This window comes from Ovis aries, chromosome 23, assembly GCF_016772045.2.
Source record: "Ovis aries strain OAR_USU_Benz2616 breed Rambouillet chromosome 23, ARS-UI_Ramb_v3.0, whole genome shotgun sequence".
Lineage (NCBI taxonomy): Eukaryota > Metazoa > Chordata > Mammalia > Artiodactyla > Bovidae > Ovis > Ovis aries.
Genome location: NC_056076.1, coordinates 46,738,604 through 46,758,042, shown reverse-complemented (window position 1 = coordinate 46,758,042; position 19,439 = coordinate 46,738,604). Strand labels below are relative to the sequence as shown.

The following is a 19,439-nucleotide window of genomic DNA, read 5'->3' as shown; positions in this document are numbered from 1 at the left end:
CCAGAGACAGGGGCCAGGGGCAGCAAGGGCTGGGGTAAAGCCCTGAGGTCCTGTTTAGGGGCCAGCGGGGAGAAAGGAGCAGAAGGGCTCTGGACGCGCGTGGGCTTTGACCCACCCGAACGTGTGTGCAGGAGCGCAAGGAGAGGGGGTCCTGGGAGGGGCCAGGGAGTGGGCACGCTGAGCCAGCGAGGGCCAGGAAGGGGCAGCCGGCACAATGATGCCCCAGAAGAAAAAGAGGAGAAAGAAAGACATTGACTTCCTAGCCCTGTATGAGCAGGAGCTGCTGAACTACGCCTCAGGAGATGACGAGGAGGAGCTGGAGCACGATTACTACAAGGCCAAAGGTCTGCCGGGTCCTGGCTGTGGGGAGGAGGGCCCATCCGATCCCATTCCTCGCTTCGACTTGACCCCTTTCCTGCGGACTATCCTGTTGGGTCTGTACTGCATCCCCTTGAGGATGCACGAGGGCCCCACTGTACTGAGGGCCACAGAGTTGCAGTGGCACAGAACAGACTAGAACAGAAGTGCCCACCCTCTCCAGCTCCCGTACCTCCAGCCTGCTCTCTGCGGGGCAGTCTGCATGTGAAGGGCCTGTGGGAAGAGACCTGGGCGCTCATCACGTGCTCAGCAGGGGCTCGGGGCTGCTGCCCGCTGTGGCCGACGGAGAGGGGGCCCTGGGGCTTAGCAAGGCGATGCTGTGGTCCACTCGGGGAGGGCAGTTGGCTCTTTGGACACAGGGCCCTGGCCTTTTAGTCTTCCTTTCCTCTGGGGCGCATGGCAGCTGCTTGGAAATACTCTACCTTCACGTCAAGTAAACCAGAGAAGGGGTGAACTAGGGACCCAGGAGCCAGTTTTGGCTTAAAAGGGGCTTTTGTTTGCTTTGGTGGTTTTTTTTGCTTTGCTTTTACAATTTAAAAAAATGTTTGACTGTGAATGCCTGTTAGGCAGTGGATTTATCACTCGTGTGTGCGTTTGCTCAGGCATTGTCTGACTTTTTACAACCCCATGGTCTGTAGCTTGCCAGGCTCCTCTGTCCATGGAATGTTCTAGGCAAGAATGTTAGAGTGGGTTCCATTTCCTTCTCCAGGAGATATTCCTGACACAGGGATTGAACCCACATCTGTTGTATCTCCTCATTGGCAAGCAGATTTTTTTTTTTTTTTTTTTTACCATTTTGCCAAGTGGGTTTCACACATCATTGCTGCCTACCTGATCTCTGAAGACATTAAATTCTCGGTGTTCCCTCTAAACTGGCTCACTACCCCCTGTAAGCACCAGATTCACCCATTCATTCACCAAAGAAGTACTGAATGCATATTCTGTGCCCACCGTGGGATTCTGCTCCTCCTTAATCCCCATCCGTTGGGAGTTCCTTGATTATACCCCATCTGTAGGGCTTGTTCCCCAGCCAAACCTGACCTCTGTGTGGGTGGGGCCCTCCTTTCTTTGTCCTGACTCCTCACCCTATTCCCAGCACAGTCCCAAGCTCAGAGAAGGAGGTCATCGCCGTGGCGCCGTGAAGGCTGGGGCCCCTTTCCCGGCTCCATGTCCCAGGCATCTCCTGGGGTGGAGGCAGGGGTTGTGGGGAGGGACAAGGGGCCTAGAATGAGTGAAGCGTTGCCGCCTTTTCTCAGGACGTGCGGTCCAGTGGTGGGGAGGGGCATTGAGGCTAGGTGTTAGGGCAGCACTCTTGATAAGTACTTTCAGCTTTGGGGTGATTCACCCTGGCCAGCACGACTGCTGGTGAGAACATTCGAGAAGCTTTCATAGCTGCCACAATGTCCACTTCTGTTCATGGGCTCTGCCTGCCTCAGTGTGACTCACAGCTTCCCTCTTCTCTTTATCCTGCTCAAAGCATTTCCACTTCCATTCTCACTTTTAATCCTCGAGATCCCCGCGTACAGTCCAGGCAGGTGTGATTGGTCTCAGGCTAAGGACAGAGGCTCCGAGAACTGAAGTGATTTCAGCAAGGTCACAGGCAGGAAAGACAAGAGCTTCAACTGTTCCCAAGATGAGTTCCCACTTCCGGTTAGGATGCTATTCAATAGAATCATGGATCTAAAGCATCAGGCACCACGCTGAGCACTTTACTCATGTGGATTGGTTTCATCTTCACAACAACTCAAAGATGCGGGTTGGATTCTCAAAATCTTCTTTTTCAGATGCATCAAGTGAGGCACAAGGAAGCTAAATAATGTGCCTAAGTTCACAAATCTATTAAGTAGCAGAGTTAGGATTTGAATCTGGCTGGTTTGGCTGGTCCTTGCCCTTGTACTGCCCCATCTTGACTGCGCTAAACATAGCTGGAGAAGAGCAAGCCGAGGTGAGTGCCCCGTGACATTCCTAAGAGGCATGGACCCACTGACTCTGCAATCAGCCGCAGGATGGGATGATGAATGTGGATGGTGCTGACCGTAGTCACATTCTGAGCTTTGCCTGCACTGTCCCGATTATCCTCTCAGCTTTAGAACAATGCGTCACCTATGCCCTTTGAGCACTGGGTTCTTCCGTTACGTGGAGAATCTTGCTGAGTGTGATGGGGAAGAAGAATAAGGAGAAAGGCCTAGGTTTCCTTCTCTGTTCCTCTGGTCACCTCCAGGCCACAATGGAGTTCACCAACAGCCAGAGGAAGGTGAGCAGTTCTCTTGATGCTCTGAGGGTACAGGCTGAGCCTGGTGCATTGGTCTACCTCCTGACCTACATAGGGCCCATGAGGACAAGAGAGTGACTCCTCTGGAATCTGGGTTTCAAAGAGACCTCAGAGGCTGTCTTGCCCAAGCTTCCAGCCCTGGGGCCCTTTTTCTCTCCTGTGTCTCAGACAGGGGTTGCCCAGTGTCTATGGGAATACAGTTTCCCAAGGCGGCCTTCTTGGGGATGTTGTTAATGAAAATGATGACAGTCATGTTGAAGACGATGCTGATGTCGTTGATGACAACAACAGAGATGATGATGGTGCTGATGATGGTGATGGGATGATGGTAACACTTTATCACTTATGGAATGCATATCTTTCATCCAACAGAGGGAGTATCTGTAAGATAAATTCCCAGAAGTGGAAATAGGCTGGGTCAATGACTATGAAAGTTGAAGACTGTTTTATTTGGTTCAATCCTTATAATCATCCTTCAGAGAAGAAATCTCTACTTCAGCGATGAGGAAAATGAAGCTCAGAAAGAAATGTGTTTGAAATCATAGAGGCAGTGATGGTAGAATTGAGATTACTTATTGGTCAATTTATTTCACAGTCCACATCCATTTCATTGATTGTTTCATTCATTAATTGTCTTTCCATTCTTTCATCTGTGTGATTACTTATTGAGCACCTTCCATTTGTCATGCTCTCTGCTAGGAGAAGCCTTGTTGCTGCTGACAGTTCTTCTTTGTGCTGCTCAGGGGATTTTACTGTTTGGGACCCTCTGGACCAAACAGAATTTTGTGTTTTCCATGAGATATTTGTCCTCTCTAAGACAGTTCTTCAGCTGTTTGAAAAACTTTTAAATTAAAATTTTTAAATTGAGGAAACACACACATACATATGGGCTTCCCAGATGGCTCAGTGTCAATGGTAAAGAATCTGTTTGCCAATGCAGGAGCCTCAGGAGACATGGGTTCAATCCTTAAGTCTGGAAGATTCCCTAGAGAAGGAAATGGCAACCCACTCCAGTATTCTTGCCTGGAAAGTCCCATGGACAGAGGAGCCTGGGAAGCTATAGTCCCTCGGGTCACAAAGAGTTGGACATGGCTGAGCATGCACAAACACACATAGAATATTATATATATATTGTATATATATAGCACAAAACTCATAAAAGTACAGCATGTTGAATTTTTACAAACGTGCATGCTTGTGTAACCACCATTGAGAACGGGACATAGAACATTTCTAACCTCCAGAAAGTTCCTTCACTCTCCTTCTCAGAGGTAATAGCCCTCCTAATTTTATCACTATACTTTTGTTTTTTGCTCTTGAACTTCATATAAATTGAATTATATAGCACATTTTTGTGTGTCTAGCTTCTCTTTCACTCAACATTATATCCAAGAGATTTACCTATGTTGTGACTTTTACATAGTTTGTTCATTTTTATTATTTGTGTATTATTGCATTTTATAGATATATCACCCTTTGTTTAACCATTCTATTGTTGATGGACTTTGGCGTCATTTTAGTTATTATGGATAAAGATGCTACAGATCTTGTACATATCTTCAGATGAACACATGCACTCATTTCTCTTGGATTTATAACTGGAAGTAGAATCACTGAGTCATAAAGCGGGCTTATGTTTAGTTACCAGGGCTTGTACCAATTTACACTCAGCAGCAATGTATGGGGCTTCCCTGGTGGCCTAGCGGTAAAGAATCGCTTGCAATGCAGGAGATTGCTTGCAATGCAGGAGACTGCCTGCAATGCAATAGACCCAGTTTTGATTTCTGGGTCAGGAAGATGTGCTGAAATGGCAGCCCACTCCAGTATTCTTGCCTGGAAAGTCCCATGGACAGAGGAGCCTGGCGGGCTCCAGTTCATGGGGTTGCAAGAGTTGGACACGACTTAGTGACTAAACCACCACCACCAGCAGTAATGTATGAGAGTGCCAATGGCTCCACATTCTGGAAAATACTGAGTATTTGTCCATCCTTTTAATTGTAGGCATTCTGGTGCATATATGGTAGTGTCTCATTGTATTTTAATTTGCATTTCCCTTATGCATAATGATGTTGAGTCTTTTTTCCATTTGGATATCTTCATTCATGACATGCTTATTTAAGTATTTTGTCCATTTTTCAACTTTATTGAGACATAATTAACAATAAAACGAATCTACCTTATGTGTGCTGTTTTATGCATATTGACAAATGTATTCATCCCTGTAACCTCTTGCAACATTCATACACAGGGTATTTAAATTATTCCGCCAAAGTTCCATGTGACCCTTCCCGGGCAATTCCCCCTGACGTCAACCCTAGACAACCGAGATCTGCTTTCTGTTAGAACAGATTAGAGTTCACATAACTGGCATTACTTATTGTGTGGTAACTTTTGTCTGATTCCTTTCGCTCAGTGGTATGTGCTTGAGACCCATGGACACTGCATAAGTCAGTTGTTCACTCCTTTTTATCACCATCACAGAGGAGGATTCCACTGCCGAGATACACCACATCTTAAAAAATCCATTCACTTCTGGATGCATTTCGATTGTTTCTAAAGTAGGCTTATTATGCAGATAGTTGCTGTGAACGTTTGTGTGCAGGTCTTTGTATGGCCATGTTCTTATTTCTCTTGGGGAAATATCTAAAAGTTGAATTTCTGGGTCTTATGGTAAGTGTATGTTTACTTTTAAAACAAATTGTTGCCCATTAGAACAATCTTGTGGTCTTTCTTTTTCTTATTAATTTGTGTAATTCTTTACATTTTCTGAACTTCTGTTCTTTGTTGGCTACAGGTAGACTTCAGAGAGATTGTGGATTTGATTTCAGAGCCCAGCAATGAAGCAAATATCACAATAAAACAAGTCACACCAAGTTTTTGGTTTCCCAGTGCCTATAAGTTACGTTTCCCAATATATAGTCTGTTACATCTATAAAAAGTGCAATACCTTAGTTTAGAAATATCTTTTGCTAAAAAAATTGCTAGCCATCATCTGAGTCTTTGGCAAGTCATAATCTTTTTGCAATAGTAACATCAGAGATTGCTGATCATAGATTATCATAACAAATATAATAATAATGAAAAACATTTGAAATATTTTGAGAATTACCAAAATGTGACGCAGAGACAAGAGTGAGTAAATCCTGTTGGAAAAATGGTGCCAGGTGCCAACAGACTTGCTTGACACAGGGTTGCCACAAACCTTCCATCTGTAAGAAACAAAATATCTGTAAAGCACAATAAAGCAAATTATGATAAAAACAAAGTATTATGGTGGTATGCCTGTGTGTGAATTCCAAATACCTTCTAGTCTATGGCTTGCCTTTTCATCTTCATGATGGCTTAATTTTTTATGTTTTAAAAATTTTTATTTGTTTATTTATTTATTTTGGGCTGTGCTCCTTTCTCTAAACCAGGCAGCTAGAGGCCTTTATTTTTTCTCTCATGTGGTGTGTTTCTAGAATTTCCACTGCGCTCCTCATTTTCCTATTGACTCAGTTTGAAAACATCCTTGCATAAGTGCAAACCATACGCGCAGCACTTCGGGTCCTGGAGTTATCCCGGGGAGGGGTCCAGGAGCCGTTTGCAGATCAGAAATCCCTGTGGTGTAGACGGTGAAGAGTGAAGGCCTTGGTTATCAGAAGAGACAGGGAGTCACACAAATGGACTGCTTCCTTTCTCCTCCTCATGGGGACTTTCATCAGAACAAGGGGCATCAAAAGGAACCACATCAACAGCAAAGAGAACAAGCTTCAAGGGCACAAAGAGAGGAGACATCAGTGCCTCTGCCTAAAGGGACTCACTGGCAATTCTGCTTCCCCCATCCCTAGGATGGGTTATCCTGAGATCTCCATGGCAATGCCCAGGCAATGCCACAGGAAGTGAGGACTGTGAGGCAGCCTTGTGTAGAGGGTAAAGAGGGAGGTGAGAACCAGGGGCAGGCTCTGAAGATCTTGGCTAGGAGGGCATCCATGTACTGTCCTGGAAAGATCACAGATGGGCTTTGGGAGCCTGGGGCTGGGCTCTGGCGTTATCATTATGTGACCTGCAGAGGAGGCAATGGCACCCCACTCCAGGGCTCTTGCCTGGAAACTCCCATGGACGGAGGAGCCTGGTGGGCTGCAGTCCATGGGGTCGCACAGAGTCGGACACAACTGAGTGACTTCACTTTCACTTTTCACTTTTCACTTTCCTGCATTGGAGAAGGAAATGGCAACCCACTCCAGTGTTCTTGCCTGGAGAATCCCAGGGACGGGGGAGCCTGGTGGGCTGCCATCTATGGGGTTACACAGAGTCGAACACGAGTGAAGCGACTTAGCAGCAGCAGCAGCAGCAGCAGCAGCAGCAGTGTGTGACCTGAGCTTGTCCCTTTGCCTGCAGGTTCCTCACCTGTAAAATGAGCAAGCAGCATTAAGTGGGAGACTGTGGTCTCATGGCAGGACTTGATGTGGGTCTCATCCTGGCTTAGAGTCTTGGGGGTTGCAGCAAGCATTCCAAGAGTCTTCTGTGCTGGGTATCCCTGGTGGATTTAGAGGGAGCCAGGGCTTCTCCGAGCCCACGTAGGATTCAAGGTTCTCTTCTGAGCCTGCCTCCAACTTCTCCTTTCCTCCTCCAGTGTACGAGGTGGTCACAGCCACAGGGGACGTTCGTGGTGCAGGAACAGACGCCAATGTCTTCATCACCATTTTTGGAGAGAATGGGCTCTCTCCCAAGCTCCATCTCACCAGCAAGTGAGTACTGACTCAGACTTGGTGGGGTCCTGGGCTGGAACTGAGGGTTTATGCAGTCCTGGAGCCCATGAGGGAAGACATATGTGTCCACAGGTATATGAAGTGGTGTGGGCCTTGCTAATGACAGGCCATGTGCCAGCCAGGTCTCAATCAGTGAAGCTTCTCTGTTGATTTTTGTGTGTATAGTCATGCTTACTTTGGATCTCAGAATTCCAAGTATTCATATCAGCTGTCCTTTGATGTGGGAGAATAAATACTCAAGCAAGAAACAAGGTGTAGGCCCAGCTTTACCATTTAGTTGCCATAAAACATTGGCCAAATATCTTTGCACCCAAAGCCTTGACTTCCTCATATATCATCCGGAAGTGATAATCACCTTTTACCAAACTCATAGGACTTTCTGGAAGAGAAGAGACGGTCATGCACGTAGATCATGCATGAAGGCCGTGCATGATCTTAAATGCTCTGCACCTATGTCTCACCCAGGACCAATATCATACCAAACCTACTTGCCCACTAACGCACACTCAAGTCAGTGCGTGTGTTTGTATAAATGTGTGTGTGTGTGTGTGTGCGTGAGTGTGCCTGTGTCCTCCATGTCACTGTGGCCCACTGAGAGCAGAGGCTGCTTCCCTCCTCCCCCGACACCACGCAGGGGCACACAGGGTTTCTACACACGATAATGCTAGAGTGGAATCATGGAATTCCAGAGCTGGCTGGGGCCTTACCTGGGCAACTGGTTTTCACCCTGTGCTAAGTGGAGCAGGGTATTGGTGAGCTGGTTTGGGGCTCCCAATACCCTATCCTCCCTTTCTTTGGAGCAGCTTGGCTTATACTTGTCTTGTCTACTGAGTTTCTCAGTCAGATTCTATTTGCTCCAAGGATTCTATAGCCAAAGAAGATGTGAAAATCACTAAATCTATTCCAACCTGCTCTTGGGAAATCTGGGGTCTAGAGGAGAGAGGTGAGCAACTCTGGATCATGGAGCTTTTGATGGTAAAGCTGGTCCTCAAACCCCAGGGTCCTGATGCAGATGTTCCCTTGAGTACATTACCCCATGGCCCTGGAGGGTGTGCAGGAATCTCCCCTCGTAGTTCTCCTGGGGCTCCAGGGTGTGATCTCTGGGCTTCGTGGCTCCACACCTTCAGATGTTGTGGGAGAAGAGATAGAAGGGTGGGGTCCATGGGCCAGGAGACCCATAGACTCTGTACTTAGCAGACCGACCAGGGAACACGTTGTCTTATCTACTGAGTTTCTCAGTCAGATTCTATTTGCTCCAAGGATTCTATAGCCAAGGAAGATGTGAAAATTACTAAATCTATTCCAACCTGCTCTTGGGAAATCCGGGGTCTAGAGGGGAAAGGAGATGGCCCCGGCCATCTCTGGAACTCCATGATTCCACTCTAGTGTTATCGTGTGTAGTAACCCTGTGTGCCCCTGCGTGGTGTCGGGGGAGGAGGGAAGCAGCCTCTGCTCTTCCAGCAGACCATGTTTGCCCTGAAGGCTGACCTGGGTGTAAATGCGACTGTGTTGAGGCAGGCATAACGTCCTATTTTGTCCATTTCCGCAGAACAGGGTACCCGCCTCCTTGTACTGCTTACCCTGCTGAGTGGCTCGCTTGTGGAAGCCCTTTGCTCCAGTGCTGTGGGCACGGTAAAGAGAATACATGAAAATTCCGTCCTTTTTGCCATGTGTCCTCCTGGAGCGCAGCCCTCTAGGGAGAAGCTGCTGGACCTTGGGGAGTGGGGTAGCTTGGCTTCTAGAGTTCCCAGCCTGTCTTTTTCTAAACAAAGAGAATCAGCCCCCTTTTGTGGTGGTTCCTCACCATCTTTCCTCCTCTCATGCTTCTGTATCCTTAGACTCGCCCCTCTCAGCTTTTCCCTTTCTCAAAATGCCCTCTCAGGAAGGTCCCTGGAGTCAGCTTTTATAGCCCTGTGTGAAGGTTCATCGCTGGGTCCCCTCTCCCTGGGAATCTGAGTTCCAGCCTTCCTTCTCAATGGGGAAGACAGACTGCATCATGGGAGAGGGTCTCCGGCAGCACCAAGCCGGCAGGGCACCAGGCAGTGCTGAAACTGCAGGAAGGCAGCCAGCTTTTCTGGGGTAGGCCTGCACACAGGAGTCAACGTCCCCCACTGCTCTGTGGGTCTGCTGGTGGGGGGCTCGCCTATGTCTGTGTTCTGCCTCAGGCTGCGCATTGGGGGGCAGAGATTAGACCAAGACCCCAATCTGGCTGGGGCAGAGGGTTCTTCAGGAGCTCATGGGAAGTGGGTGGTTTCTGATATACAGGCACATTTTGCAACATCAGCTGTTTGTCCTTGGAGAGACTAGACAGGTGACACCTAGAGGGATGCTAGCTGGAACCAGAGGATGATGGGAGCTCTGCCTTGTACCTCCAGCATTTATCGCAGTTCTTTGCAAAGAAAGCTCCCTCAGTGATTTGGTGTCATTGTGGCTAGATTAGGACTTTACAGGGAAGGACATGTAATCTGGACCTCAAGGGGTGAAAAGGACTCTGATAAGAAAGGATCAGAAAGAGGGTACTTTAGATGGGGGGGGACAGCTTGCAGAAGTACGGAGGCCACAAGGGGCACTGCAGGCCAGTGGGGGCTGCATGGAGGGGCAGAGAGGAAGGAGCTAGGAAAGGCAGGGGAGGACTAGACGGGAGAAGACCTTGCTTGAAAGTCAGTTAGTGGAGATTTGACGTACTCTGCAGCCAAGAAGGACGAATCTGACCATAGTGAGCAGGATAAACGGGGAAGTAGGAGACTAGAGCCTGGCTACTTTGCAAGGCTGCTTTCACAGTTTGTAAGACCTGAAAACCTGTCTACAAAGAAAATTGCAAAGATACAATCCTCACCATCTGAAACCCTTCAGATTCAAGATGGAGAGCTCAAGTCCGGGTGGGAGCGTTGCTTTCTGAGGAAGTCCAGGTTGCCATGTGACCCAGATGCAGGTGGCTGCAGAGGTCACAAGCTCTGAGAGGTTTAGATGCAGCTAAGTCCCGCTCGGCTCAGCTGTCACCCTCCACCATCCCTGGGGTCTGGATCAGAATGCCTGCTGGTCTCAAAACTCTCTCCTCCCAGTATCTAGTGCTGTTCTCTCCTCTCCACACTGTCTCACCCCAAACCCACCTCCACACCCACTTGACACCTGGAACTGAGCTCTTTGTCCTTGTTTTACACCCACAAGCACACACACATACGTGCAGTCATGTATACATGCCCACATACAGACAAAGTGCAAGGCTTCCCTGATAGCTCTGTTGGTTAAGAATCTGCCTGCAGTGCAGGAGACCCCGGTTCAATTCCTGGGTCAGGAAGATCCCCTGGAGAAGGGAAAGGCTACCCACTCCAGTATTCTGGCCTGGAGAATTCCATGGACTGTATAGTCCATGGGGTCACAAAGAGTCGGACACGACTGAGCCGCTTTCACGTCACTTCACTTCATAAGGCCTCTTGGGGTGCATCAGACTTCACTGATAGCTCGAGGCACGAGAGTTCACATGGAGGCAACATAAACAACTTAAAACAGAATGTTGGATAGACCCTCCCCCCAGTTTTAAAATTAAGCCACCACCCTTCCTGGAATTTCTCCTTGAACCCTTTCTCTGCAGCCTCTGGCCACATCCCTCACCTCGCCTGCTTCTCCCTCATCCTCTTCTCTCTCTCCTCAATTCTGCTCTTTCCTGCGGCTTTTCTCTTCTGCCCCAGGCCTTACCTTCTACCATCCTGTGGCTTATCAGGATTTTTTCATCTCCAGTAGAAAGTAATTTCTGCGGCAAGAAGAACCTTGCTGCCCGATGTTAATGCGCTAATTGTTCTCACCCTCATGATCTGGGGTCTAAATTCCTCTGCACACATCAGACCCTCTCTGAGTCAGCCAAGAGTGTGACACGCTCACTTCCATTCCCCTACTAGCTGACTTCTGCCCTGCCCTCCACACCAGTAAAGTGACGGCAGCTTTGGATCCCAGAGGAAGTCCCATTCTCTGTGACCCAGGACCACCCCCTAGCACGGGTCCCATGTTCAGGATGTGGCAAAAGGATGGAAATCTCATGTATCTTCTGGAACACGGTTCTCTTGTTAAGAATTCACCACCCGAGAGTGTGGGAGAATCCTGGCATCTTAGCCTGCCCGGCAGTTAGCTAAAATGCCCTGTGCACGCATGGAAAGGGTGGGTTCCCTGCAGAACAGCAGGCGCAGGTGGGGGGCTGTGTTGGGCTTTATTTGAGGATTGACCAGCAACCGTGGAGAACATGCCATCTCCCACAAGGAAATGTGAAGAGGTCGCTATTGTTTGTGATGTTTCCTTTGACCAGGGACCCTCTGTCTTTTGCTGTCGCCACTTTACCTTCAGTCAGATTTCTGACTTACTGGAAGTGGAGGATTTGGAGTCTGACCCCGAGTGGGTTGGGGCTGGGGCTCATCTGGGATTGTCCTGGCCCCTCCCTGAGAGGAGGGAGTCCATGTAAGCCGTCTCTACAGTCCTCTGTTTCCCCTCCTCTGAACAGAGACCCTGGCAATACAGAAGGCCTTGCTCTTTTTTTTTTTCTCCTTGGCTGCACTGTGTGGCTTGCGAAATCTTAGTTCCCTAACCAGGGATTGAATCCAGGCCCCCCTTGCAGTGGAAGTGCAGAGTCCCAACTGCTGAACAGCCAGGGACTTCCCCAGAAGGCCTTGCTCTTGTCTGCCAGGATGCTAGTCTCCGTTCTGTAAACACTGTGGGTGATGCCTCACATCCTGCCATGCCCTGGATGCTCCAGTGTGGTCCAGAGACAGCGAGGAGTGCGCCCTCTGCCCACCCTGGCAGATCTTTCTCTCCTTGTTTCCCTTCTTCTATCTCGGTTTTTAAATTTTGTCTTTTGAGCGTCTGTATGAAAAGCAGCATGGAAAAGTACAAACACACTGGAAAGTACGAATCCACCTTCCACCTGGTTGTAAGCACAGGCCCTTTCTGAAGACGCGGAGCTCTCTGTGCTGGATGCAGCTGCTGGAGCCGGAACACTTGTGAGAAGCACCCCGGAAAGCCAGCTGCTTTCTTTCCGAATCGTCTTCCTCTTCCCCTACTAATGACACTGGTTGTTCCCCAAATTCCATGTACCCTTAGCAGATGACACTCAGCGATCTTGAAATTCACTCCAAAGAATTTACCATGGGCAGCTGTGTGCTGGATGGAATGGGGCTGCTAAAATAGGGACTGTGCTTTTTCCATAGTTGTGAAAACAAGACGTGCTCCCTTCAGAAAACTGAAAAAAATACAGATGAGAATAAGTAACCAACACTTCATAACAGTCTTATTATCCAATGTTTTTTGGATAAATCCTCCCCTAGTTAAATTAACTTGGGGGGATGTTTTTAAATTAACTTGGTGTTCCTTATGTATTGGTTATTCTGTTCGTACATTCTATTTTTCACCTGTTCTTCCTTCTATGCCCATTTCATAAACCTGTTTCTGTTTCATTAAATATTTTTCACAATAGAATTTTTGATGGCTGCCTAATATTCCATCATATAGCTTCCCAAGGTGGCTGTTTCATGGGATATTTATATGATGTAGAGACTCCTGTCTATTCAAAAAATCAATTTCCTTGTCTCTTATACTGAAACAGAAAATACCTCTTATTTCCTTGTTTTTCATTCACACAGTCCTGATGCCCAGAATCAATATTCACAGAATGTGGGTGATGTTGCTATTCACCCTTGGAGGTGAGATTCTAACAGGTTCAAGCTGCCAGCCTGGGGGCGAACCATTTCACTCCAGCACAACCCAAAAGTTCCCACCTCTCTCTCCTCCTCCAGTCCTGCACCCACAGTACACCCTTTGGGCTCTTCTCCCTGACAAGGTGAACTCGGTGTACATTTTCACCTGATTTTGTGAGCTTTGCACTGCTTTAGGAGGGCCCTGGGCCCCGTGTCTCACAGTATGCCCACTGTAAGGAGGTTCCTCCCCAGACCAGACTGTTTGCCAATTGGGTCTGTGTGCAGAACCACAGCTTCTATGTCTCTAGAATCTTAAAAGCCTTTGGTCTGAGCCTTGTTGCCTTGGGAAGAAGGCCCTTCACCTCCGTTTTTATCTTGAAACAGGTGATGGCCAACAAAAAGGCATGTCTTCTTTATTTTTCATTTCCCGTGGGCTGTGTGCCGCTGCTGAGAGCCCTGGCTGGGAGCACTGAGGGAGGTCCACAGCTCTCAGTCCTGCAAGGCCTTCACCATGGGGCAGGAAGAGCTGCGAGCAGGCCTGGACTCAAGCAGAGGGGGTCCTGGCCCACATAGAAGACAGAGCAGATGTCCACGTGAGATTCCGGCTTCCACTCCTGGAGGACTCTGTTCTCCAGCCTTCCCGTATCTAAGCTGATGGATGCTAGGATGCTCCCAAGTCTGGACTTGTTTGGGCACCTCATTGAGAAATATCTCAGGTGTACTTGCTTCTGTTTGCACTATTTGTGGGATGCCAAATATGCATTCCCTCACTGCCCCCACTTCCCTGATTGCTGGTTTGGGTTGAGTGTTTCCTTTCTTGTTGGAATGGCAGGACCATGGACCACCACCCAAGGTTTGCATCCACTTGGGGCTGCCTTTGAAACTCTCAGCAAGAGCAAGGCAGGTGGGGAAGAAAGGCCAGGAGGCCTGCAGATCCAAGAGCACCACGGCATTATCACACCTTCCTTCCTCCTCCACTCTCCCAACCCAGAGCAACCACAGATGTTTGGATCATGACTTTGGAGAGCCAGGTTACCAGCTCTATTACCAACTAGCAATTTACTTGTTTGTGAAATGGAGCTAATGTTGTTCACCATCCTTGCCTTACTGACACGCAGCAAAGATCCCATGAGAACCTGGGTGTGAAAGCGAGGAATAAATACTAACCATCCTTGCCTTCCACCTCTCCAAACCATGTCAGAAAGGAACCTCAGAATGGAATTGACTGCCAGTAGCACTTCCTGGAGTGGGACGGTGGAGGAATTAGGATTTGCCAGCCCTTGGCTCTCCTCCTGGGTCTCCGAGCCAAGTGCTGATCTGTGTTAACTGTGCACATCATTGCAGGAGTGAATCTGCCTTTGAGAAAGCCAACGTTGATGTGTTCCGAGTAAGAACCAACAATGTGGGCCTCATCTACAAAGTCAGGTGAGAGTTTGGCCTCTGACAGGGCGGGGTGAGATGAAGGCAAGTAGAATAGGAACTGCTTTCATTATTGACACTTGGGTGTTGACTGCTTTCCTGGTGTCATCTGAGTCATCTTCCCCTCCCACCCTGAATCATGGTGCTGTAAGCTTGCCCATTAGAGGTTCACTTCTTTGGGTTATGACAACTTGAGACAATTTTTCACACACTTGGGGGAAATAAGCTCTGAGAAATCCTAGCACAGTGGTTAGCAGACTCTGCATCCAGATTGCCTTGGTTCAAATTTCTGCCCTGCCATTTACCATCTGTGGAACTTCAGGGAGAATTCCTCTCCAAGCTTCAGTTTCCTCATCTATAATAATGGTGCCCAGCTCCTAGGGCACCTTTAGGGTTAGTGAGGACTCAAGAGTCAGTGTTTAGAACAATAACTGGCACACAGTACGCACCCAGTGAGTGTTAGCAATGCCAGGACATATTGCAGGGAGCCTTTTGACAGGGATCTCCCCTGACTTTGTTCTCTGGGGGAATTTTTGTGACTGTGTGGGGAGGGATAAGTCTGCCAGCCTGGTTGCTGAGCAAGAGCTTCAGTTGTCCCTTTTTGCCCCCCTCCACCTACTGGTGCTGCTGCTGCTGCTAAGTAGCTTCAGTTGTGTTTGACTCTGTGTGACCCCATAGACGGCAGCCCACCAGGCTCCCCCGTCCCTGGGATTCTCCAGGCAAGAACACTGGAGTGGGTTGCCATTGCCTTTTCCAATGCAGGAAAGTGAAAAGTGAAAGTGAAGTCGCTCAGTTGTGTCTGACTCTTCGAGACCCCATGGACTGTAGCCCACCAGGCTCCTCAGTCCATGGGATTTTCCATGCAAGAGTACTGGAGTGGGTTGCCATTGCCTTTTCCACCTCCACCTGCTACCCATCCCCAATCAAGTTCATGCCCATCTGTCAACATGTCAAGAGCACCTATGGTCTGACTGTACCCAGACTAGAGGGCTTGGACAAGAGTGAAATGCTGCCTCTAATCACTCCTTGTTTTTCTTCTTCCCACTGGGAAATATAGGGCTGTGAACTCTTTTTACTGGGAAAATAAGGGATGTATAATAGGCTCTGGCACTGGTTGTGTCAGGAGAAGGGGGTTACGAGCAGGAAAGGGGCTCTTACGGGGGAAGGCTGGGAAGAGAGTGTCAGTGTGTGGGAAAGGCAACCCCTAAGCTGAAGTCCTACTGTGTGCTGGGCTCCATGCCAGACAGAGGCATGCATTATGTGTATATCATGTGTTAGGGGCTTTCCAGGTGGCACTAGTGGTAAAGAACCCACCTGCCAATGTAGGAGACACGGGAGACACAGGTTCGATCCCTGGGTCGGGTAGATCCCCTGGAGGAGGGCATGGCAACCCAGTCCAATATTCTTGCCTGGAGAGTCCCACGGACAGGGGAACCTGGCAGGCTACCGTACATGGGGTTGCAAAGAGTCAGACACAATTTAGTGACTGAGCGTGCACACACACACACATACACACACACATACACACACACACACACCATCTGTTGGGGTGTGTGCTGTCTTGAGCTGTGGTTGTCCTGTTAAGATCTGCATATGTAAGGCCTCACTGTAATGGAATGCTTGGTGCAAAGTGAGGTCACCCAAGGATCAAGTTCTGGGGTAGAAACTGGGCCTCAGAGGAAAACTAGACTGCCAAGGATGGAGAGGACTACAGAAAGTGGAAGAAGATGATAGGGGCCAGATTTTGAACATTCTGGATCTCTACAGTAGCCCCTGGCCCCATGTAGTATTGATCACTTAAAACATGGCTAGCCCAAACCAGATGCAAAACCAGGTGCAAAAACACTTCAGGTCTTTGAAAAACTAGCGCAAGATAAAGAATGTAAGATATCTCATTAACAAATGTTTGCATGGTTACCCACTGAAATGATAAATGGATTAAATTAAATATACTATTAAAATTAACTTCACCTCCCCTTTGTTTTCAGTGGCTACTAAAAAGCCTAAATTACCTATCTGGCTTGCACATGAAGCTCATGTGATGTTTCTATGGGGCAACACCAGTCTATGTGGCCATGCGGGCTCTCTGGGTGGTAGGAGTGAGTAGCTGAGTGTGTTTTGGGAGTCACGGTGAGAGGGAAAGCTCCAGACAGTCCTCCTGCAAGCCTTGGTGATCCTCAATTTTCCATGGAAGGCAATATTTCCTTATGGGCAATGTAGCAATCCAGATTCATTAATAAGCACATCCATCTTGCAAGGAATCCCCATTTTTCAGATGAGGAAACTGAAGCCTCAGAGATAAAGAAATAACAGAATCAGATCGGTTGAACCTCTGTTTTGAGAAAACATTGGGGGGATTTCAGTATGGAAGGGGCATTGTCTCTGTCTTACTAGTGATGGTGTGGGTGTCTGCCTCTGGCCCAGGATCGAGCATGACAACACAGGCTTGAACGCCAGCTGGTACCTGGACCGTGTGATTGTGACCGACATGAAGCGGCCTCACCTCCGTTACTACTTCAACTGCAACAACTGGCTGAGCAAAGTGGAGGGTGATCGCCAGTGGTGCCGTGACCTGCTGGCCAGCTTCAACCCCATGGACATGCCCAGAGGTCAGTGTCCAGAGGCTGACTTGCCTGCCATCCCTCCCAGCCTGAGCTGGGCTCGCCCAGGCTTCTGCCTTGTTCTGGGTGGCCCCATTGCTCCTTGCCACCTCTCCAGGGTCTTTTTGTTGTCTAGGGCACAGGTGAGGCCCCAGCACTTCCTTGTGACCTTTTCAAGAGCAAGTTCTGGGGGCTCACAGAAGTGGAAGATGCAGGAGGCCCTGAAGGCATGGTGGAGGAACAGGCACAGCTCTGAGCATACCCTGTGTTTTCTTGGTCTTGGTGGTTCGTTTAGTAGCTAAGAAGTCACTTGCAACCCTATGGACTATAGTCCGCTAGGTTCCTCTGTCCATGGGACTTCCCAGTCAAGATTACTGGAGCGGGTTGCCATTTCCTCCTCTAGGGGATCTTCCCGACCCAGGAATCAAACCCAGATCTCCTGCATTGCAGGCAGATTCTTTACCAACTCAGCTACGATCAGCTCCTACCTATGGAAAGTTCTGTCTGAGTTCAAAAGGAACTCTCCGTGGCTTCCTATTCCATAGTTTTCCTTCTGACACTTGAGGAAGGTAAGTTCCAGCCAGGGCATGATGGATTGGATCACAGCCTGCTGCTTCCAGAGTTCCCCAACTCCTTCTGGTTTTATGAGGAGTGAAGCAACTTATGTCAAATGCATTTCTGTCCCAAAGAGTTAATTCAGTCATTTTAGCTCTGCAGGAACAATGGGAGGCAGGGAAACAAAGCGTGTAACAATACATCTGTATTCTCTGTCCTATTTTATCACCCTTTGTCTCTTAAAACTCTGACCCCCCCTCACCCCATCATTGATATGTGTATGTCCTTATTTCCAAAAATGGAGGCCTCACATGCGGGTTGCTGCTGCTAAGTCGCTTCAGTCATGTCTGATTCTGTGCGACCCCATAGACGGCAGCCCACCAGGCTCCCCTGTCCCTGGGATTCTCCAGGCAAGAACACTGGAGTGGGTTGCCATTGCCTTCTCCACACATGTGGGTACCATCATTGTAATATCCTGCCTACATAGAGTCAAGGGACATCAGAGGGGAAAGGAACTTGGTGGTCAAGGAAAGAGAAGTGACTTTCCCACGGTCACTCAGTAGAACAGCAGAAGGCTAACACACTCCTCCCTCCAGCATGTCCCCCAAGTGCCACTGGCAACTCAACTCGGCACGTAAACATATCTGTTATTCTAATGATGATCTCCAGCTCCCAGCCAACCTTGAAAATTTGCCCTATTCCCACATAGTCCTCATCATAATAACTTGAAACTTCACTGATTCTTTTTTTTTTTTTAATTAAAGATATGTTAAAAAAAAAAGAATACCTATAATTCCATCACCTGGAGAAATATCACTGGTGACATTTTTGAGCACTTATTTCTGGTCTTTTTAGTGTATATAGTTTGAGAGGATATGCTGGTACAACATCCTCTGTTTTAGAGCATGTTTATTTCTAAGTCATTAAACGTCACTCAACATCCCTACTCGGAGAAGGCAATGGCAATGGCAACCCACTCTTGCCTGGAAACTCCCAAGGATGGAGGAGCCTGATAGGCTGCATTCTGTGGGGTTGCTAAGAGTCAGACATGACTGAGAGACTTCACTTTCACTTTTCACTTTCATGCATTGGAGAAGGAAATGGCAACCCACTTCAGTGTTCTTGCCTGGAGAATCCCAGGGACGGCAGAGCCTGGTGAGCTGCCATCTCTGGGGTCACACAGAGTCGGGGACGACTGAAGCAACTTAGCAGCAGCAGCAGCAGCAACATCCCTACTTATATGGCTGTGTAGCATTTTGGTGTAGGGAGATACATACCATCATTTATTCATTGGATACTTTATAGTTGGATATTTATATTGTCTTCCCCCTCTAGATTTTTTGTTTATTTATAAAGAGTACATCTAAATCTTGCCACAGATAAATTATTCTTTCCCTAAGATCATTTGCTAAGTGGAATTTCTAGGTCAAATAGAGTACATATGGTGAAGAATTGTGATGGGCATTCCCAAAGTGTTCTAAAAAGGACCCATCAGTGTACAGTCACATCAGCTGTGAAGAGCACCAACCCCACTTGTCGTTGCCAACAGCTGAAAGTATTGATTAATTTCCCAACTGGATAGGAAAAAGGGCTTTTCAATGTTCTCTCTTCGATTAATGGTGGGGTTGAATATTTTCATATGTTTTATTGGTCATTTGGATTGTGTGTGTTTATGTGTGTAAATTGTTTACCTCATGGTCCCTGGGTCTTTCTTTTTGATTGAGGTGAATTTCCCTAGTTCTCCTATAGACTTAAAGCACTTTAACTCTTGATCCAGCATCATTAT

At 48.0% G+C, this 19,439-nt stretch overlaps 1 protein-coding gene across 2 annotated transcripts in view; it reads left to right on the top strand.

The window, feature by feature from the left end:
* The first annotated feature begins 214 nt into the window (after window positions 1–214).
* LOXHD1 (lipoxygenase homology PLAT domains 1) overlaps window positions 215–19,439 on the top strand; it is a 197,850-nt gene continuing 178,625 nt past the window's right edge. For both annotated transcript variants that reach the window (XM_027960888.3, XM_042239257.2), the window contains exons 1-4: window positions 215–344; window positions 7,266–7,380; window positions 14,424–14,504; window positions 16,923–17,107. In XM_027960888.3, coding sequence (XP_027816689.2) covers window positions 215–344; window positions 7,266–7,380; window positions 14,424–14,504; window positions 16,923–17,107 — 511 coding nt within the window. The remainder of the gene's footprint in view (window positions 345–7,265; window positions 7,381–14,423; window positions 14,505–16,922; window positions 17,108–19,439) is intronic.